Raw genomic sequence first — 23,738 nt, forward strand, 5'->3', positions numbered from 1 at the left:
CTGAAATCTTTTTTTTTTTCCTTCCTTTTTTTAATGGAACCTCATTCGTGGCCAAGTACTACTTTCCATCAGTCCTTTAATTTTATTTAACAAGAGAATTCCGCTGTTCATACTTCACCTTCTTTTGCCATCTCCACAGTTGTACCACCACACAGTGCATTGTGTCAGAAGGAACGGAATGCTCACTCCTCACCAAGAATATCTTTTTGCAACAAGTAACAAAGGTGGCTTTCTAATGTGCTAAACTGCAGTAAAAATTATATTCCTGTTTGTCAGATTTCTACAGGTGTCTCCTTTCTCCTGGTGTACAGGCACTACTAGTACAGTATTAACAAATTGAATCGTAAAATAAAAGTTGATCCAATCATTATACTTGAACCAACTGTTTGATAAAAGGTTTGGTATTTGCCTCTGATCAGTCATAAAAAAATCACACATAAATTTGACTGTGCAAATTGAATTGTGGTTTATTAGTTTGTGGACATTAATGTAGAGGTCATCCCTGTGTTTTATTTGAGAAATATTTTGACTTCCAACAGAGTTGTAATAGTTTCAAAAAAATTCATAAATGTCCCGACTCGTATTTGGTCAATGTCACTGTTGCTACAAAGAATCACTCAAAAGATCACTACAGAAAAATGGAATAGGTTGGAATCAAACAGGGTGAAGGTAGTAAGGAAGAGGTCTGGAACATAAAAATAGTATGTAATTTGCAAGAAGAAGAAGGAGGAGCAAACTTTTGCCAAGCAGTGGTTATGACACTGGTTTATTTATTCTGTTGCTTGAACTTGTAATATAATTATTTTATGAAATTTAAAGAACTGTGATGGTATTAAGGATGATGATAAAAATGTATTGTTCAGCAACATCTGCATTCTAGCAGTTTAGTTGTTGGGAAATAGGAAATATTTACATCAGTGGTTCCCAGACTTGGACCTGGGGACCCACTGTGGCTGCAGGTTTTTGTTCTAACCCACTTCCGTTTTTCATTGGACTCATAGGCTAATTAAGTGAGTCATTATTTCACAGTTTCTTTGTTTTGTAGTCAATGCAGAAATTACAAACTAAGTTTGGTAGATTTTTATTAAAATGTAATAAGCAGTTATATGGGGAATATGTATTTTTTTAAGTCGTAACAGTATTAACAGTATTTTCCACCTAATTTTAAATCTGCATTTCCAGGTGTTCTGGTTAGTTAATCGATTATTTACTAATTAGCGGGTCTGACACTGAAGTCGTTGCAGCTTTCATCATCTTCGGTGTCTGCTATGCTGGTTGTTAATTGTCACTATTAGGGTTAAATGAAGGAAGCAAACTACACAGGAAAAGGAGAAAATAATAGGAAAACAACAAAAGAGAGTTAAGCATTTAAAGCTTTTGAGAAAAACAGAAATATTTCTAAATGTCTTATAAATGTAAAAACCATACTGTTGTGTTTTTCTGAATGCAGAATAAGAGAACAGTAAAAAAAGACCAGCTAATTAAACATCAGTTTTTATCAGTTGTTATCGATTATTATCACCGATTGTGAATCTGGTTGGAACCAAAACCTGCAGCCACAGTGGGTCCCCAGGACCACGTCTGGGAGCCAGAGGTTTGCATCAACATATAGTTTTCCATATCATCAAGGAGTATGCTTGTATGCAGTGCATTTGATGTAAGGTACCCTCCAAATTGTAAAGAAAATCAAGTTATCTTAAAGTGGTATCTTCTGGCCTGGAATGTCTGAAAATCATGATCTTTCCTTCTTATCCAATGTTATGCTAATTTCCTGTAACAGGCAATAATGGAATCATTGAAATGTATATTTACAGAGAAGAAAGTAAGAATATACCATATTTATGGAACATTAAAAGATAACTTGTGTTTTAAGCCTACTGAAAACAGTGTGAAGGCACGAGAGTTTAACTAATGTGAGCTTTATCCACCCATTGTATAGTTTTGGACTTAGCAAAATGTATTAGAAGATCAAGTTCCAGACCTTGAGTGAATTCCACCAAGCATTATATTTAACACAAAAATAATATGACAAACATTCTATTTAAAGTATAGCACCTGTTTGACATTTTGGTACACGATTCTGAAATTTAACATATAAACTCAATCATCAATGTGGTTTTCTTTTCCTCAGACTTGATTGTATTTTCTTCAGCTAGTGAAACCGGGGGTCATGACATCTTTTAAGGTTTCTTCTAAGTGGTAGAATCTAATGATGGTCTGATCAGCCCCTGATATAAATTGGCCAATTTTCACTACAAAAGACTTGATTGGTAAATTGGCCTGATCACAGAAACAATTTTTTTTTTTAAGCATCTGCTTTTCTAATCTTTATGGTAATTTCATTGCAGTGCTCCTTTATGCGCAGTATTACAGTAGTTGAGTGAGAGTGTATGTCTCTTTTGCTGTGAACTCCCTAAACAGAGAGCAGTAAGGCAGGCTTTATCAGAGAGAGGTAAGACTAGAATGTTAACCTTTACATTGCAGTAATAATTTGAGAAAAAGGAGTTGCAGGAGTTTAAAACAGCCATAAAAGCTACTTTAATGTATTCAGACCTTTTTTATTTTGTCTTTTATTTAAAACAAGGGGGTTCCGCCCCCTGCTCGCTTCGCTCGCCTACCCCCGGCGTTGGATATCCTGAAATACATTAGTCGAGCTCGTTCGTTTTGGAGCCGTGCCCGCTTTGCCCGCGGCATTTCAGACATGCGTTGTAGGCGCCTGCGTTCATTGATTTTATCCAGGCGGGCTCGTGTTTGTATATCCGTCAGTCGAGCTCGTTCGTTTTGAACCCGTGCCTGCTTTGCTTCCGCAGTTTCAGACACGTGTTGTAGGCGCCTGCGTTCATTGATCTTATCCAGGTGGGCTTGTGTTTGTATTGTTGAGCTGTATTGTGTTTGAATTTGGTGTAAAGCGTTCAGCGGTTTGTACAATCCCAAGCAGCACATTATGCCTAACTTCACTCCGCAGTAGTGCCACTCACAATATGGCGGTGACGCCTACGCCTTCACTCCATAGTAGTGCCACTCACAATATGGTGGTGATGCCTGCGCCTTCCGTACTATCTTTGTGGACCTGTGGGGCCTCCGTAGCCTGTCACGTTTGACTCTGGGGTGCAGCGGAGAATCCTCTTTTGTGTGTGGCTGTGTCATTAGTCGTTAGCTATGGGCGCGTTGTTGCTTCATTTCTCATTCATGTTAGTTGAGCTCTGTCGTTCTTGGGCCGTGACTCCTTCGTTCGCGGTGGATAAGACTTCGCTTGCGGTTTATGAGACGTGCGCCTGCGCAGTACGTCTCATGGTCCCATCGCCGTGTACCTGCGTCCATATCCGGTTTATTCTTGGTTAGTAATATGGATGAGTACTCCTTGCCTGAATTTGGATAGTGAACGATTATGTATTAAGTACAGTGATCCCTCGCTATATCGCGCTTCGCCTTTCGCGGCTTCACTCCATCGCGGATTTTATATGTAAGCATATTTAAATATATATCGCGGATTTTTCGCTGCTTCGCGGGTTTCTGCGGACAATAGGTCTTTTAATTTCTGGTACATGCTTCCTCAGTTGGTTTGCCCAGTTGATTTCATTGGCAGATGGCTGAGAAGCTATCCAGCTTACTTTCTCTCTTCCTCTCTCTCTCTCTCTCTCTTGCGCTGACGTAGGGGGGTGTGAGCAGGGGGGCTGTGTGCAGCTGCTTCCTGAAGGACAGGCTGCACGGAGCTTCGCATACTTAAAAGCTCAAAGGGCATGTATTGATTTTCTGTGGCTCTCTCTCTCTCTTCCTGCTCCTGACAGAGGGGGTGTGAGCTGCCGCCTTCAACAGCTTTGTACCGGCGGTGCTTCGCATACTTAAAAGCCAAAAAGCCCTATTGATTTTTTTTTTGACTGCTTGCTTTGCACTCCTTTGAAAAGGAAGATATGTTTGCATTCTTTTAATTGTGAGACAGAACTGTCATCTCTGTCTTGTCAAGGAGCACAGTTTAAACTTTTGAAAAAGAGACAAATGTTTGTTTGCAGTGTTTGAATAACGTTCCTGTCTCTCTACAACCTCCTGTGTTTCTGCGCAAATCTGTGACCCAAGCATGACAATATAAAAATAACCATATAAAACATATGGTTTCTACTTCGCGGATTTTCCTGTTTCGCGGGTGGCTCTGGAACGCAACCCCCGCGATGGAGGAGGGATTACTGTATAGCAGTTTACATTTTCAATTAAAAAAAGGAGATGATGAATTTGAAATTGCTGCTTAGTAAACAATAGGCTTGTTTACTTAACAGCAAATTTAGTCTACTTTTTAAGCATATTAGTCTTGTATCTGCTTGATAAACATGTTATGAACATTTAATTGATTTGTGGATTTTTAAAGGTTCGTACAATGTACAGTACTAGGGGGCTCCGCCCCCTGCTCACTTCGCTCGCCAACCCCTGGTGTTGGGAAATGACAAAGAGCGTGATGTATGAATGAAATATAGAATAGTGTGAAGGTGTAGATGATGCAAATAGAAAGCAAACAATAAAGTGTGTGGCACAGTGTAAAGGGTTATTGGAATATTTCTTTGTACACGCCTTTTAAGTGTAAAAGGTAATTTCAGGTCAGAACTTGTAAGGTCAATGAAGATGGTCATCGTCGTGATCAGAGTCAACTTTGTCAGAGCTTAGAAAGAGTTGTGTCTCTCCAGGAAGTAATGCAATGACTTGGGTATTTATGTTTTCTACATTATATTGTTTGGACATAATATAGCGCGTTGTGTTAAAAGGGGCATTTGGTCTAATGAGATTGCTGTTCCAAATATCTCTGTAACTAAGTCGTCGCAGATAAAGGCTTGAGGAATTGTACTAATATCTGGGTGAAGTCTATCTGTATTGGTGAGTGTAACAGCTCCCAGATGTAATAACCAATTGTTATGATCTGGATCTGGACATCGCATGTTTTGTACTAACTGTATCTTTTGAAAGCAATGTCAATTGTCTGCATATTTCAAGGTGCACTGAACAATAGCTGAGTGCATGGCATGTGGAACAATAGCTAAGCACTGTCTAAAATCTCCTCCTAATAAAAGTACCTTTTCCTCCAAAGGGAATATTATTATTCATCAACGTTTGTAGAAGTTTATGAATGGTGTTGAGTAAGTGATTGGATGCCATTGTACATTCATCAATAATTAACAGTTTTGCAAGACGGATGTCATGTGCAGTGCCACTGTTTATGTTTATAGTGGATACCGATTTGTAGGATCTAATGCAGTTCATAAAGTTTTCACTTTAAGGTACATCGTTAGTTAGAAGGTTCTGTAGATATTCAGGATATGAATGTAAAGGAGGCAGTCTAATTTGACCCTTTTGACAACAACGTGTAAATTCATTACTTGTATTGTCAGTTGTTTCTTCAGGGAAGTTAAGTGAATGACAATGATTGCAAATGACATTCATTAATCCCAATGAATTTTCCTGAATAGTGGACTCATTATTGAACGCGTTGTCAGCTAACTGGCGCAAGTGTTTAGCAGGTGTCTGTCGTTGATGTCCGTGACGTGTATCTTTTGCTTGTGCCGTTTGAGAGGCGCGTTGTTGTATGTGTAGTATTTGGGACGTGTTGTTTTGGAGCTGTAATCGATTTGCCTGTGCTGTGTGAGAAGCCCGTTGTAGTCTGCTGCGTGCATTGTTTATATTGAGCCTTGCTCGTTCTTGTATGTCGGTCAGTTGAGCTTTCTCGTTTTGGAGCCTTGCCTGCTTGTTTTTCGGCATTCCAGATGCGCGGTGTAGACGTCTGCGTTTATTTATTTTGTCCCTTCGCTGCCGTTTCTGTATGTCTGAGACGGGAGGTGTTTCGTTTTGAATCCGTGCCTGTTTCGATGCAGCACTTTGAGACACGTGCTGTATGCGTGTACATTCATTGTGTCTGTCCATATGCGCTCGTTTCTGTTAATGTGTTAGTTGAGCTTTGCGTTTTTGGAGCCGAGACATTTTTTCTTCCGGAGGTTCAGAAGCGCGTTGTATGCGCCGCCGTGTATTTTGTTTTTTCATGCGGGTTCGTGTGTTTGGTCCCGCTATCCAAGCCGTATCGTTTTGTACCTGTGATCGTGTATTCATGACTTGTTTGTTCTTCAGCGTGAGAAATATGGATAAGTAATAAGGAGGATCGCACTCACTGTTAATATGGAGCCTTTTCTGCAGTTGAACGGTTAATAGTGCTTCAGTGTAAGGAGATCCACCTATGCTGCATAGTGTGAAGGTGTTGAGATGACGTATGTTTAATACGGAAGGTTCCTTCAGAAATGGGGCTTTGGGTGTCACTTCTTATTGATGTTAGTGTGTTTGTGGGTCTGAATTGTTGTCTTTGTGAACGTTTCGTGTGCTATGTCCGTAGTCTGTCCCGTTTCGTGTCTAATGGGTTTTGTGTGGCGGTCACGGCTTCTTTTTTTTGGTGTGCTAGGAGCTTGTTGAATCCTCCTCTCTGTGTGTGTCCCATTTCGTGTGCAATGGGATTCGTGCGGTGCTGTGTGCTTTGCCGGCGTCTGAGGAGGGGGGGGGATGTTGCTTGGAGGGGGTGGTGGGATTGGTGGGGCGCGAGCGGCTTCTTTTTTGTGTGCCAGGGACTTGTTGAATCCTCCTCTTTGTGTGTGTCCCGTCTGTTGCTTGTTGGGTGCGGTGTCTTTTTTTTTTTTGTGTGCCAGGGGCTTGTTGAATCCTCCTCTTTGTGTGTGTCCCGTCCGTTGCTTGTAGGAGGGGTGGGGTGCTTGGAGGTGGGTGTGGGATTTGTGGGGCGCGAGCGGCTTCTTTTTTTTTGTGTGCTAGTTTCGTGTGCAATGGGTTTCGTGCGGCGCTGTGTGCGTCGCCGGCGTTTGACTCCTTTTTCCTGTGGTCGCGGCGCCTCATTTCTTGGGGCGCCTGCACAGTACGTATTTCTTGGGGCGCCTGCGCAGTACGTCTTTTGCGTCCACGGCCCATGGCCGGATGTCCCTGCGTCCATCCGGTTTAACATTCTCGGTTAGTAATATGGATTATTTATGTGTGTCATATATTTTGTAAAGAAACAATTACTGCATAATTAAAATGGTAATCCATATTTATAATCACACCTCAAGAATTAGGAATGTTAAGACTTGACCATTCCTGTCCACAACACTTGTCCAATCATTACTCCTACTGCACACATCCTTTCTCCGAACCGCCCCGTTACACACTCAGTGCTAACTCGCCCTTCAATGCAGTCAGTTATAATGGCAAGGCAGAAAAGCAAATTATCTATTCAAGAGTGTCAAATTTCAGAAGGAGCGTCAAGAGCTGATAAGGAACATCGAAAGAAAAAAAATGAATAAAAAAGAGCTGCCTCTAATAGTCAAGAACAAAGAAAATCATCCAATAAATGAAAAAGAGAAAAATATCCCGAACAACATGCAAACAGAAATGCGAAAAAGCTTTGTTTATAAAATGTAAGTTAGAGGATAAAGTAATTCATTATATTTTAACAGTCTAGAAAAGAAATTACCCACAGGCATTGTTTCCTAAAAAGCCATGCAAATTGGAGCCACATCTGCCACTCTTAAATAAAGCAGCCACTGGGATGCTGGGGGGCAAGATATTGTTAAGGAAGTTCCGTTCTTTTGGATTGCTACATTCACTTGCCTATTTCTCCCTCCTGAGGTGTTAATTTAATTCAATTTTTATTTACTTTTTATTATGTTTTATTTTTTACTACGTTTTATTATTCATTGGTGTTTAAAATAAACATTTGTAGTGACAAACTCAAGTAACTGATTTTTCTCTCTATACTAGCTAGCGACCAAACCGTCTTTGTCCTGTGCCACTCATACTCTTTTATATACCATCTCTTTAAATACAATTGCTTTCTCTAATGGAGGAGTACCCCAATGCCCTTTGAGTGGCTCAGCTGTAAGAAAGTGGGTGCTTAAGCGCCTGGCCCCTAGGGTTAGTGGGTGAAGCGAGCAGGGGGCAGAGCCCTCTAGTATAACATTTTAAATATAGAACATAAGGTTTCATCACATCTGATTATGCAGGAGCTTAGTGAAAAATTAAAAAAAAAAAAAAAAAAAAAAGAAATTGGCAAAGCAGTGGGCTGATCTAATAACGTGCTATATGCTGTCGGTATCAGCCCTAAATATTCCTGAGTGGAGGATCCCTAGTAGAATTAGTTAATAAAAAAAAATAGTCAACACATTTCTGGAAGTACCGTAAATACCCGCATATAGGACGATATTATGTATAGGACGCAGTGGATTTTTGACCCTAAAAACCATGGAAAAACCTGTGTACCTGTTTATAGGACGCAACCTGATTTTGTGTTACCGGGGTACTAATTAAAAGCTGCTGCCCCCAGCGCCAGTGATTGTATCCATGTGTTTGTGTTAGGCTGGAGTATCTCTGAACAACAACAAAGAGCGAGAAACATACCGGTACTAGACGGCAAAAATGACGTATCGGTGATGTGAATACAGTAGTCTCCCGCTTAAGTACGCAACTTGAACCTGCGAAGTTTGTGCATACTTAGCCGCCACTCCCAAATAGCTTGCATTTTGCTACGATGTCAAAGAAACCAAACGGCAAGCGTCTCAATGAGTCTCAATGCTGCGAAATCATCTCAAAGCTAAGCAAAACATCTGCACCCAGTAAGACGGCCATAGCGTGTTCTCGACATCGAGGATTAGCTGCTCTGCTCTGAAGTTCAAACTGAAGCTGATGATACATTAAGTGATCTTAAGAAATCATTTGAATCCTTTCAGAGCAAGATCCGGGCTGTCTTCCTCAAAGCCAAATGCAAGAAACTTCAAAACCTTTGCCAAGTAACGATTCATGACATGTTTAACTAATAAATCTTGAACCCAGAATTTTAGGGAAAAATATGTATACTTAACCGGGATGCATACTTAAACGGGTGCGTACTTAAGCGGGAGGCTACTGTATTCAAAATAAAACACTTTCCAAATGTTACAGTAAGGCGTACAGGTTGATGTATAGTAAAATGAGCTTTCAAACGCCGTGTCATTCTCCAAAATCGATACAGTATTAGCGATGCTACATCTGAAAAATACTTTAATTTGAAATGGTGTGAAATGCCAGTGCGGGGGCAACGGCTAAATGCGTACAGACTGAGGCATACCCCGGTAGCTACAATTGCAGCACTGCTAACCTACTGTCGCTTGAAAACAAACCTTGAAATTCAAATTGGATTCAAACCACTCCTCTCTATCCCGTCACACAGCCATCGAAGGCGAAGGAGAGGCACTGACACATGCGCACACGATCATAAAGTCCAATATCCCATTACGTAGTTTTAAAGAGGTACGGTAGCTGTTCATTATTACCCAGTCAACATGGCGAAGACAACACGGCAGAGCTATACTGCAAAGTTTAAACTGGAAGTGATTACGTACGCGAAAGAACACGGGAACTGGGCAGCTGAGTGGAAGTTTGGTCCGACAGAATGCGTAATCAGAGAATGGAGAAATACCGAAAGTACCATCAAGGAAATGTGAAAGGTAAAGAGGGCGAACAGAGGCTCGAAGGCTCACCACCCTAACCTGGAAAAGGCGCTCATTAAATGGATTGAAGATACCCGTCGTGACTGCCTGGGGGTCAGCACCACTACCGTTGGTTTACAGACTCTAAGATTGGCGAAAGAGCAAAACATCACAGAATTCAAGGCGTCGATGAACTGGTGTCGGAGATTCTTTGGAAGAAACAAGCTTTCAATAATAATAATAATAATAATTCATTACATTTATATAGCGCTTAGACGAAGAACTACTATTAGTCAGCGACTACCCAGTGACCACGAGGAGTTATTAACAAAATTTCAAAGTTATGTCATCAAGATGCGTCAGAAATACAACTACGACATGATCCAGATTGGAAACGCTGACCAAACTCCGTTGACATTTGACCTGCCATCCGAGAACACAGTAAACATCAAAGGCGCAAGGAACATCACTATGCGATCGACTGGAAACGAAAAGAACCGTTTCACTGTGATGCTTGGGTGTATGGCTGATGGTGCAAAGTTACCACCGTATGTCGTCTTCAAGAGGAAAACCATGCCCAAAGACAAGTTCCCGAGTGGTGTGATAGTCAGGGTGCAAGAACAAGGATGGTTCAATGAAAGCATAATGGACGACTGGCTGAAAACAGTATGGATGAAACGTGACGGTGGTCTAGGGAAACAGCGATCGATGCTGGTGTTAGATGCCTTCCGATGCCATACAACCGACAATGTTAAATCCAGATTGAAGCAACACAATACAGACCTCGTCATCATCCCCAGCGGCATGACCAGTATTCTGCAACCGATGGATGCCGTCGTGAATAAGCCATTCAAAGCAGCACTAAAGAAAAAACGGGCAGAATGGATGATTAATGGTGAACACACTTTCACCAAGGGCGGCAACATGAGGAAAGTCGACATGCCTTCAATGTGCCAATTGATGATAGACGCCTGGAAAGAATTGCCAATCAAGACCGTGGTGAAGGGATTTAAGAAATGTCGTATCAGCAACATGTTAGACGGCACGGAAGATGACATTCTTTGGATTGACAACTATGACGATGACCAAAAGGAGGAAGAGCTGGACTATCATGATGACTGTATAGCACAACAGGAGTGGGATGCTTTGTTTAATGAGGACAGTGACGACGAGGATTAAATATTGATGAATACGGTATTGTAATTTGAAATTTTTATAATATATTTCTGATACGGTATTATATGGTAACGTTACAATAATGGGCGCTATAACAGTAGTGCATAAACATTAGTAGGAACAGTCTATATTAAATGGCAAGGGACTTTGACCTCATTCTTTTTGTTGGTCGTATTTTTCTTTCTTTCAGCCTTTCTTTTGTTGATGTTTACTTGCTGAGCTGACTGTTCTTCGTGGGCTGCCTCCGTGTTTTGTGTGTCTTTAATTTTCTGTGACAGTAATACTGTCTTGTACGGCACTATTCAATAAGGGCACGTAGATAATTTAGTTCAAATGGCTCTGGATTATGTGAAGAGCAACAGGTGCAGATCTTTATTTACGTGCGCCTTTATTCGCTGCGCCCAATTGAGGTTGTCCTTTTGAGGCTCGCCTTTTTGTGCGCGCCCTTATTGAAGGATACCGTCTTGTATAACCGCTGGCTTGTACGTCCGTAATATACGTCCGTATGTCCATAATATACCTTTAATTTTCTCTGGCGGTAATACAGGCGTGCGCATCGGTAATATGCCTTTAATCTCCTCTGACAGTAATACTGGCTTGTATGTGGCTGTAATATGCGTCACTGTATTGTGTATCTTTAACCTCTCGCAGTAATACTGGTTTGTATTTCCGTAAAACGCCTCTAACTTTCTCTGACAGTAATATCGCGCATAGCACCGTGCCCCACGCATGCGCACTTCACCAGAAGACACCCACACATGGACACCTGGACGTACATAGGGATTTTATATATATAGATTATTTGATTTCCTTTGAATTTTCCTTTGCTGTATTCTGTAATTAAAATAGGATACTTTTACCAATGTGCCTTAAGAAATCTGAACCAATGCTGTCTCTGTCTCTCCTCCATTATTTTATTTATTTATTAATTTTTTTTAATTAGTTCATATGTTTGACTTGCCCCTTCATAGATACCTGGGAGTTTAAGCATATTACTTCAGTTCATCAGGTCATTATTAGCATTGTACAAATTTCTCTGTTCTTATATGTTATATCATAACTCCATTCTAAGAGAAAAAGTCTATGTTCGGCTGTATATTTATTTACTCATTGAATGTTTACTTTTAGTTTATACATTTTCTGGTATAATTTGCATGTGAAAATACATTAGAAAAACAAAATTTTCAGTTGTAACATAGTGATAAATGCACTGGATAGTTCAAAATAAATATCTTTCACCAAATAATTAGGTTGACAAGTCTTATGTGTTACATATGATTATGCATTTATTACTATTTTCAATTTAACATCCTTAAAAATGTAAATATTCAAGCAAGATTTAATGAATTTTGCAAGAATTGTTTAAAGTACTTTGTTGGTGGAGTCTTTGTTTGTATTTTCATATTTTGTTGAATTTTTAGTGATGTATCAAAATAATATTCTATTTAAGAAAAAAGTATTCATTGTTTTGTAAGGATCAGCATTTTTAGCAACTATTGTTTCTCTTTTTGTACACTCATTCAGTTTTTTTTCCATGTTACCTTTTTTGCTGATATTTCTGTTTTTGTGGTGGATACTAAAGGCAAATAGGTTATTAAGTAAATAGTAAATTTAAAAATGCTTTTGCTGATCAGAAGCTTTAATAGACCAAAATAATTTACATATTCTTTTCCACTCACACAGGAAATTATGTTGCAGTAATTAGAATACCACAGATGGGGGACATGTCCTTATTATTGTACTTGTGGTGGAGTGAGAGGGATCAAGATCATGCATGTATATTTTCTGTATAAAAATATTTCTGGAATTAAATCATAATGGATAATTTTTAAATACGTAAAACATTTTAACCTGAAAATTGTGAAATTTACTGACCTTGGATCACTTCAACATTGTTTCCTTGGATATTTTGACTGCGGCAGTAACCCGACCTGTCGTCATGGATACCTTCTTCATAATTTCCATTCTTAAAGAAAATGTGAAATAAGGTTTTGTGTTAGGCTTTTATGTGGCTCACTGCTGCCATTCTCCTTTGGTCAGTAGTTATAATCCTTATTAACCTTGACTTTGTTCCTTCCTTTTTTTCCACTTTTGTTGCATATTCATATATATATATATTTTTTTAAATTGTAAACTTTGAATCTGTATGCATTTAAACATTCATTAGAAGCCCATCTTCGTCTGTAGTGCTGCTGCTGATGCTGTGAAATGGTGCATGTTTGAAAGCGCAGACGCTGGCAGTTTCCACTTCTGCATGGTCCTACTGCGAGACTGATTTTTCTGGCACCACTGTGAGTGCAGAAGCATCTTTCTTGTCTCTTTGTTTGTGAATGCTGCCAAACCTACACTCCTCTATTGAAAATGGGATGATCTATGCTGTCCGACATGCTGAATGTTGACATTCCCTGTGAAGCTGCCGTCACTGACATGCCTTAATGTCACTATTCAATTATGGGGTTCTTCCTGCAGTCAGACAATTGACTCATCACAAAATCTGTTGTATGTTGTTACCAGGCTTATGCAGTGTAATGTAAATGCTTAATATATCAATTTATTGACAGTCTGGTTTTATGGAAAACATGACACTTTAGTAAAATTGATTTTCTGATACAGCTATTAAGTTGCTTGTCTCTGATGCCATTATTAAAACCTTAGTTTCAGTCAAACAACAAAAATGCATGTTATATAGTGCCTCTCCTAGCATGTGTCATCGCAAATTAGGATTACACTATATTGTAAAACTGAAGAATCAGATCTACAAAAAATAATTACTGTAAGTCAAAGGGAATGTAGTAATTGTAGTAATGTCAATCACTAGTATATTCTTATAAAAATGTTTTAATATGTTTTTATTGCCCTGTGAAAGTATTGTAGTGGGGGAGGACTTGGTAAAAGTTTGGGGTCATTATTCTTTCATCATAGACAATGGAGGATGAAGTATCCTGTTTTAATATTCTAACACACCTTTATGTACTTCCACATTATGCTTCATTTGCAGTATGAATAACAGGCATGTGGGCTGCAGCTGCAGTACTGGAAGAGCATGTTATAAGTATTTTACAACACAGTATCTTTCTTGTAATATAATTTTAGCAACAATTCAAAATTTAAACAATATCTTTGCATAACTCATCTTCACCACACCCATGTAGTCAAAGAGGTTACTACTCCCTGTTGCTATCAAAATTGCAAAGACTTTGACTCTGCTTCTTTACCAGACAGATTGATGATTTATGGGAATGACTTCTATGGGGAATAAAATTCATCCCTATCCTTTTTTGAAATGGTGACTTTTTCACTACAGTTTTGAAGTCCATTAAATAAGATCTTTTAAGTATTCTGAAATGTTAAGTATTTATATGTCAGCATGATTTATTCTAAATTTAAAAAGAAGAAAACATGTACAGTACTGAGTGTAAAAGAGTGGACTCCTTCCCATTAAGACCTGAACTTCAGCTTACTGGCAAATAAGAAGGGAAGTTCCTGTCTCTGTTAATTCCATGCTACCTTTTATTGCATCTAATACTTCTGTTTCTAAACATCATGTTTTGCTTTTATTCCTGTAATAAGGTGTATGTAAGGTATAAATATATATACACACCTAGAGCCTAATCCACACTAACACAGATAAATTTAAAAAAGCATGATTTTTTTTTTCTTTTTCATGTTCACCTTTTTTGATCACCCAGAAAATACTATGTCTTGCTTGGCAGTTTGGATGGGGAAAACAAAGTTTTCAAACGTGCTAATGTATGATTGTCATGTGATCAGACAATCATACATTAGCACTTTTGAGTTTTGTGATTTCAACTTTACTGTGTGAATAAGTCACTTCTAATTTCTTTGGATTAAAGATGCCACACCTTGTAACACATTAATTCATGTGGTTCTCAGATTGAGTCCTGGGGACCCCTTGTGGTTACAGGTTTTGTTCCAGCCAGTTTCACAATTAGTATTTTTAGCAGTGTTTTTTTTTAATACACATTTAAAGATATTTGTGATTTTGCTTTAGCTTTGGATGTGTAACTCTCTTTTGTTGTTTTGCTGTTAATTTACCCTATTCTGTGTAGTTTACTCTCTTGTTTCCTAATAATTAGCCCAGCAGACTTCTGTGCAATAAACAGTGGATGCTGAAAGGCTACAGCTACTTTAGTTTCAGATCCACTAATGTGCTCATTAGTGCTGTAGAATTGATACCATTAAAAATGAGTATTGAAACAGATTTAAAAATGTTATAATTGATACTTATAGATATTTTGATACTTTTGACAAACCCTAGTTTGCCCCAAAGATGTCCAGTTTTGTGTTTTCTTCAGGTGTTTTTGTCTTCCTTGTGCTTCTTTATTTTAATTTACTTTGCATGTGCTTTTTAAACAAACATTGTTCTTGGCTGGCACATCACTCGTACAATAGGAAGGATTGATGCATTTTGACTTGCTAAGTATGGCACCAGTGTAGTAACGATGAGTTGTATAATGGCACGTGCATTTAAGAATTTCATTAGGTTTTATTTTTTGCTGTTTATTCAAATAAGATAAATGTCTTGCAGGCACACCAGTAATTCTTGGTTTACCTCAGGGAACAACAGTACTCCAGTGGTCGCTATCACTTTTGCTGTATCTTTAAAATATCTGTGTTAATTGTGGGTTACCATGATTGACATTGCTTAATTCAGAATATCTTTACACTATAATCCATTTTTGTCTTTTAATTTATTTTGTTGAATACCACTGTCTGAATCTTTGCTACTTGAAGTTTAATGATAGGCTTAATGTAGAGAGGAGGCCAGATGAAAACCTTTCTTTTTGTGTGCATAGGAACATCATTTTTTGCATTCCAAGGCATGAGCAAACAAAATACTTAAAGTATGGTACATTTATAAATTGAGTGCTTGTTTGTTTTTCATTCTTTTTTTTTTCGCAAGTACGGTTTTCTGTATCATAGTTGGTATGTGTGTGTCTCCTCTGCTAAAAATTATTGCAGAACTGATCTTCCACAAGAAATCTTTGTAATTTACTCTTCTAGAATCCTGGACTGTTATTCTTAACAGCACATCAGTGTAAAATGGCACACCATGAGGCAGTTTTTTTCTTTCTTTTTCTGCTACAATTTTATTTGCTTTATGTGGATTGTTCAACAGACTAGGTATTTTGGTCTAAAACTGTTGCTTTAATTGAAACTCCTCAGCTACCTAGTTATTATTTCTCAAGGCAAGCATTGTCATTTCCTTTTACTTAAAGTCATGTAACGTGCAGCTGCATTTTCGGCAGCCTTTTCATGAATCTATTCAAAAAGCCTTTAAATATGACCATGTAATGATACGAAAAAGATAAATTTTCGATTTCAAGAGAAAGGTCGTAGTAACAAAATAACTTGATAACATTAACAGTATTTAAATATCAAATATATTATTTATAATTATTTAAAAATATTTAAAATATTTAAGTTGAAATGCAAATTAATGACCTAAAATGTTGAAAAGGTAAGCAGTAAACTGAAAGAGATTAAATTTAAAGTTTAGGTTAGCAAAAACTGAAGAAAAGGAAATTTCAGAATATTACAAATGGGCCTTCTTCAGGAACAACTAATAGGTTTCAACCTACAGATGTTCTGCAGCAATCAATGTATGTTAAGCCTTGCAACTTAAAGCAAATTATTTGCACAGGTGTCTCAACTTCTGTGATTACTTAAAACCCTCTGAAACAGACTTTGTAGCTACACTCTCTAAGTACTACTTTGATTTCTCTCAAATATATATATATACCACAGTTTTTTGCAGGTTTTCATTTAATACTTTGTGCAGCCCCACCCAAGATAAGTGATCTGAGTCCTCTCTTGTAATACTTAATGAGATTGGACAGCAAATGTCAAGGGATCTGAGACCATTTCTCCAAACAGAGTCTTTCAGATTTCAAAGTCCACACTTATGGACTCCTCTTTTCAGCCCATACCACAGGCTTTCAGTTTTAAGGTTTGGTTTGTATTATTATCCTTTTAGTAGACTAACCATGGCCCAATTTAAGATTCTTTTAAGTCTGGTTTTGATATCTGATGGTACTTAATGGAGTTGATCACACCATGTGTCTTAACAAGTAGTTCAAGGCTTCTTGGCAGAAAGATCCAGCACCATACCCCACAGCAGAGATGAAAAACTCTTCTGCATGTCTCTACTCCAAATCCATCTCTGGAGTTTGTTGTTAAAAATCTGTTTTTGTCTCAATTTATAATGGAACTCATCCCATTGAAATTTCCAGTAACATTTGGAAAACTGAAGCCTCTTCAGTTTGTTGTTTGATAGAAGCAGGAGTTTTTTTCTGGCATCATTTCCATTCAATTTGTCATTATGTTGGTGATGTCTGCTTGTTTTGGAGACTTTCATTGCTCTGTATCTGGAACACATCTTAGTGTCAGTTAAAAATCCTCAGTCGTCCAAATAGGGCCACACTGAAATGCAGCCTCTATGCCTTATCTGATAATATGATCAATCACCAAGTGACTCCCCCGAGTTGTGTTTATGAGGTACTAACTCAATACTTTATCAGTAACAATGTGTACTCCAGAAACCAATGCCAAAATGTTTACTTCTTCCTTTAATATTATTTAAAAACTCTTTGCATACTGCAAATCTGAGCTCTGTCTATTACACTCACCGCTCTCAACCTGGTCATTACATCTGCTTATTATCACAGGTATCTTATTGTCTGGGGTGCAGTTACAAAAATGGTTGCAGTGATCCATTTTATTCCAAATGGCAACTGTTCTGGACTGAGATTGTGGAAGACTTGTTGGACAAGGGGGTCATTTCCCTAAACCTTTCTATGGATAAGCAGTTGCACAAGCAAGAGAGAGAGAGAGGGGCACATTTGTAAAAGCCGTTCACCTTGCTAATGAGAGGACCTGACTGATCACCAGCTGCCCAGCAGGCATAATTTTGACAGCAATCGAAGATAATGCATTTGTAAACCTCAAAGAGAATACTACAGTAATGCCTGCAACCAGACGTGCGTTCAAGACAAAGAATGATTCGAGCTCCTGAACAAAGTTTACAAAAAAAAAGCGTATTGAAGATGGTTCCACTTACATATCTCTGTCTTCTAGTATCCTTATGTTATGGATACATTGTATTATTTGGTTTAGTGCAGCAAGCATATCGGGTTATTTGTTGAAAATTAGTTTACCCATATTCCTGGATCACAACAGTGAAAGTAAAAGTTATTTAATATAGACTTGGAATGATTTATGAACCTTGTTCATAAAATTATATAGATCTCTTCATATTTCTGGCATCCTGGCTGGAAGATGAAACACAGACCTCATATCTCCAGCACACTAAATTCCCAGCTGATATCTACAGTTCTGCAGCTGTGATTCTTAGAGATTGTTTGGCCACTGAAATCATCCTCCTCACTCTGCTTGAGGTCAATATAGACACCTGTTGCATGCCAATTCTTAACATCTACGCTTGGTTTAAACTTATGAATTATTGCCCTGATAGTAGAAACAGGCATTTTCAACTATGTAGCTATGTACCTATTTTCTTATAGCCATTTCGTCAGCAACCTTTTGTTGAACATTATCATTTTGTTGTCAGGTTTTTCCCATTGTGATGAATGCCTGTGTGTTGTCTTCTATTTATACTACAGTGAAACACTGTGGCTTCTGTTTGTCTGTCTGAGAGAGAGAGAATGAAAGGTGTTAATAAACACCTTAGATAAACGGTAAACAGTATTTCTGTGAATTAAAATGTGCACTAAAATCTGCAATTTAAATGTAGGAGCTGGCAAACAGTAAGTGTAATTAAAAGAAGAAACTCAACAAAGGATTATTGTCTTGGCTGCCAATATACATAAATGAACAGTGTGGACTTTGCATCAGTGTTGTTCTTTCAGTTTCCAGTTTATAAAATGCAGATAGACTTCTGTTTTTTTTTTTTTTTTGTTGGTTTAGTGATTTACACCCTAGAAATTAAAATGTAGCCTTCTTTTATCTGTAGCGTTTCACTTTGCAAATATTGTGACTTAATGTGTTATATTGTATTTAGAACTAAATTAAACGTGCACTGGACAAAGTGTAGACACTTAATATGTTCTACCTGCCTTGTATGGGATAAAATGTCATATTTTTAAATATTGTAATTTTGAAGTGGACGCGAAAAGTGTTTGATATATTTTACAGTTGTAAAATATATCCTTAGATGTAGTTACAGTAAATCATGATTTACAATTCAATAAGAAAATACTAAATGCCATAATAAATCCAAAAGCTCCATGTAATTTGCTTATCACTTGTATTTTAATAAACATTTTAAAGCTGTTAATAATAGTAGTAATTTAAGTAGATGGCTAGTGTTCCTTAATTTGATGAAATAATGAAGAGCTACTTTGTGTCATTAATGATACTATGGTATCCTAGCCAAATTGTTTTTCTTTAGTAATTTAAAAAGTAGGTGGTGCACTGTAGTGCCAAGATCTTCGATTACAATTGTTTTGATTTGACTGTACCTAAACCCTACTGAATGCTTCACTTGTAAAATGTATCTGTTAACAGTTGAAATGTCTCTTATTCTTGTAATTTGCCTTGAGCAATATCATCTGCCAAATATTCTACAGTAATCCCTCCTCCATCGCGGGGGTTGCGTTCCAGAGCCACCCGCGAAATAAGAAAATCCGTGAAGTAGAAACCATATGTTTATATGGTTATTTTTATATTGTCATGCTTGGGTCACAGATTTGCGCAGAAACACAGGAGGTTGTAGAGAGACAGGAACGTTATTCAAACACTGCAAACAAACATTTGTCTCTTTTTCAAAAGTTTAAACTGTGCTCCATGACAAGACAGAGATGACAGTTCCGTCTCACAATTAAAAGAATGCAAACATATCTTCGTCTTCAAAGGAGTGTGTCAGGAGCAGATCATGTCACAGAGATAGAGAAAAAAGCAAACAAATCAATAGGGCTGTTTGGCTTAAGTATGCGAAGCACCGCGGCACAAAGCTGTTGAAGGCGGCAGCTCACACCCCCTCCGTCAGGAGCAGACAAAGAGAGAGAGAGAGTTTGTTTTTCAAGCACAAATCAGTACGTGCCCTTCGAGCTTTTAAGTATGCGAAGCACTGTGCAGCATGTCGTTTCAGGAAGCAGCTGCACAAAAGATAGTAACGTGAAGATAATCTTTCAGCATTTTTAGACGAGCGTCCGTATCGTCTAGGTGTGCGAACAGCCCCCCGCTCACACCCCCTACGTCAGAATCAGAGAAAGCGCAAGAGAGAGAAAGAGAAAAGTAAGCTGGGTAGCTTCTCAGCCATCTGCCAATAGCGTCCCTTGTATGAAATCAACTGGGCAAACCAACTGAGGAAGCATGTACCAGAAATTAAAAGACCCATTGTCCGCAGAAACCCGCGAAGCAGCGAAAAATCCACGATATATATTTAAATATGCTTACATATAAAATCCGCGATGGAGTGAAGCCGCGAAAGGCGAAGCGCGATATAGCGAGGGATTACTGTATTATTATAATAATAATAAATACCTTATGCTATAATAAAAATAGTAATTTCAGTAGCTGTAAAAATACTACTCTGGTAGTAGTAACCAGCTTGCACAAGTCATAAGATGGAGTTCAGATGTGGCATTTTGAGTAAGCTGTGAGTTGGTATGTAGAAATTGCTGTGAAGATAAGTCTTTTTTTTTTTTTTTTTTTTTAATCATTAGCTTGTGTGCATATCAATATGGACTACATTGTTTACTTTGCCTGATGCTTATCTCATTCATATAATGTAGTTTACAGTTTAGTTTGAAATTGGAACTCAACATTTAGTAGATCATCCATCCATCCATCCATTATCCAACCCGCTGAATCCGCAGGGCCTAGGAAGTATCCATTGTTTTTTCTGTAATTTTGATGATTTGTATTTCAGGTATCTTACATAGGTCTGTGATCTGTTGGAAACAGCAAAGCATATTGGAATATAAAGCATACTGGTACATACATTAGAATCAGCTTTGAGGTATCTTTAAAATATTGAATTTCATATACCAATTTTTGTTTTGCTCATTTAAGTGGAATGATTAAATCAAGAATTCTAGAGCTCAGTGATCAGTGTCTAAACATATACCTTAAACATTGACGAGAACTGTGTGTTTCAGTAGTGTAGTTGTAAGATTAAATCCTCTCTGAATTAGATCACTTTGTTATGGTTTGGTATGGGTATTGAGCCCTTGTTTTATCTGAACAAATCATTTGTAAATAAATGGAATAATGTGTCATTTAATCCTAACATGGATGCACTCTACTTTGGAATTGATGCAGTTGTTTCTACTGTTAGAAACCCATGGTACACACCTTAATTTAAGTAAGCTGACTTAGGCTGTCTGTGTTAGGGTAAATGTTAGCCTGTATAAAATGCCACACCTTATAATAATAACTGGCTAGACTTTGACCAGAGATGGTAAAAGAAGAACTGTTTTGTGTCTTGTTTTATTTTATTTTTTAAATTTATGTAATACTTTAATCATGCATTTTTGTATAGCTTCAACATTACAAAATTAACTGAAGCAGTAAATGGTGGTCAGGCAACCCTAAACCACCTTTCACTATTTTGCCTAAAAATTTTTTTTTATTCTACAAGTGTGGTTAGTGTTGTGATTTTGATAATTTTGCTGACACTGTCCTTTTCCTCTTTTTATATTTACAGTCAGGTTTTATAATTGATTTTCCTGATGATGTATGTATTTGTTAATGTAATCCTTCTAATTAGAGCAAGTGCATTTCTTTTACGTTAGTCTCTCCTGAGGTAATAAAATGTCAGCATAATTTATTGTTTATCAGGTTCATTATTTCATTTTAGTGTTTGCATTTTTTCCAGCTGAATGTTTATGTAACAAAAATACGTCTAGAAAACTTTTTTTTTTTATGTTTCAGTTTCTATTCTTAATTAAGGATTTAAATTTACAAATATGTTTTTGGTTAGGGTTCACCTTTTTTGTTTATCTAATTTTCAATAAATACAGAGTTTAACATTCAAGCTTTTGTTCTTGTAAGTCTCAACAACAGATCTTTACTTAGTAAGAGCACACACAGTGGACTCTAGGACCCAGCACCCACCAAGACCTGCCCAAACTGATTCAGTAGGCAGCACTGGCAGTAGCGCAGTGCAAGCCTTCATCAGATGCTTTGACGCGTGATTTCTTTTTTAAATTAAAGCCAAACCAGAATATGTGATCAGGAGGTGTTGGGTGATGAAGGAGGCTTTTTTCTTTATCAAGCTGATTTTTTTTTTTCTTCACATGGGTGGACCTTCACTTCTGTGGATTTTATAAAGCAGGCTTTAGAGAAGTTGGAAATGTAAGCTGCCTCCCTTGGTCTTTAGAAACCATGGCCTGATTATTGCAATACAGATGAAATCATTTTAAGCTCTTTAAGAAAATAGAAATGGTGTGAAAAAAGACCTAAAACGTAGTTATAAACATCATCTCTGTAACATTGAACACAGCAGCATCATGGCTCAGAGCAAAAGACACATATACACCCGGGTAAGTAGACATAATAATACAGATTAGCTAGGAGTAAATTACTGTAAAAAAGCTTCATGCTATTTTAATTGAATTTTTTCTGTTTTGTGTAATTAGAATTCTTTTCTAGTGTTTTCAGTTTTATTATAATACTGTCTTGCATCCTCTTTGCCATGCCTTTACTTACTTTGTCCATATGAGTGGACATCTTTTACAATACTTCTGTATGTGGTTTGTAAAATTTGTTTTGGAATTAGTGGTCAGGAAAAAATTATTCTTTGACTTTGCTCTGTAAAATATTTATTTTTTAAACAACAGCAGCTTAATTAGCCACCTGTCCATTCACTCACCTCTTGATGATGAAGCATTTTAATGTATCTTTTTTCAGCTTTTTTGTTCTTTGTTGGTTTGATTAACTTTTTATTTGAAGCTAAATAATAGGTAAAAGTATAGAACAGGATGAGTATGAAATGTTTTGTGCATGTCTGTGTCAGAAGCACTCAACTACAGAACATTGCTTGTTAACATATAATAATAGTAGTGCAGTTAGCATTCCATGATTATGTAGAGGTTTAAGACTGTTAGTCTTTCATCTTTCTGTTGCAACAACCATGAATCTGGGCTTGATCTCCTACTGTGGTCCTGTTAAAATCTTTCTTCTCACAGTTGAACTTGTGTCCTTTTATCCTACTGAAAGTGAAGTAAATAAACTCCAGTGCTCTGATCTATGGATGTCTTTGCTGGACTTCTGAGCATGACAGGATCTGTTGCATGAGTAGCTGTGAATTATCAACAAATAAATTAATCTTCAAATTTTGGAATTATCCTCATGTGCTACAAAAAATGATTACAAAGCAGTGAAAATTAAAAATTGTACCAGACTGGAACTCATGAGCAAATTGGCACTACAAGCAAAAAAAAAGGAATGTGATATTGACAGTACTGTTGGGTGGAACTCCCAACATCAAGAATATAGAATGCCATAGTAGCTAGGTGAAATAAAACACATTTCTTGTATTACTTTTGACTATAAAACATTTCTGTGAAGCAAGAGAGAAAAAGTAATCTTTTAGGTTTGATTTACATTTGGAGGAATACTCCATCCAAAATTTTTTAAATTTGTTACTTAACCCAATGTAAATAATATGTTACTTACTTTATTGTGATGGCAAAGAAAACATTTTGATCTCATATTTTCATGCAGAGTGGAGATATCAAAGTTTCTGATAGAGTACTCTAGATGTTCATGATGACCAAAAAGGGACAACAGTAAACTTTAACAAAAAGGTCCTTGGCAATATATTTGTGTCGTGTAATTCACATTTCAGGTCATAGAGACGTATGCTAATGAGGTCCCAAACATGACTTTTTACTAAAATATTAGTGTTACTAAAGAAAATCACTAATGGAAAACACTCATGATCTGAAATGGAACGTGTTCAAATGCAATTGAGCATTTGAACTGAAGACCTCTCCCCCACAACATTCATTGGTCTCGTGACCAGTCCACTAACAGCTTATTCATTGGCTAACATTGCGTTTCAGGTGATATCAAAGGTGCAGATTCCACAAAGAGAAACTA

General features: G+C 37.5%; 1 protein-coding gene across 6 annotated transcripts in view; it reads left to right on the forward strand.

The window, feature by feature from the left end:
* The window catches only part of dctn1b (dynactin 1b), a 178,518-nt gene that overhangs the window by 23,398 nt on the left and 131,382 nt on the right, over positions 1 to 23,738 (forward strand). For 2 of the 6 annotated variants that reach the window (XM_028801500.2, XM_028801502.2), the window contains exon 1: positions 21,821 to 22,177. The exons of 1 other annotated variant lie outside the window; for it this stretch is intronic. In XM_028801500.2, coding sequence (XP_028657333.1) covers positions 22,145 to 22,177 — 33 coding nt within the window. In that variant the 5' untranslated portion in view covers positions 21,821 to 22,144. Of the gene's footprint in view, positions 1 to 21,820; positions 22,178 to 23,738 lie in introns of those variants that run through there. 3 more of the 6 variants (XM_028801501.2, XM_028801504.2, XM_028801505.2) reach the window with 2 other exon arrangements.

The sequence above is a fragment of the Erpetoichthys calabaricus genome, chromosome 5 (genome assembly GCF_900747795.2).
Source record: "Erpetoichthys calabaricus chromosome 5, fErpCal1.3, whole genome shotgun sequence".
Taxonomy (NCBI): Eukaryota; Metazoa; Chordata; class Cladistia; order Polypteriformes; family Polypteridae; genus Erpetoichthys; species Erpetoichthys calabaricus.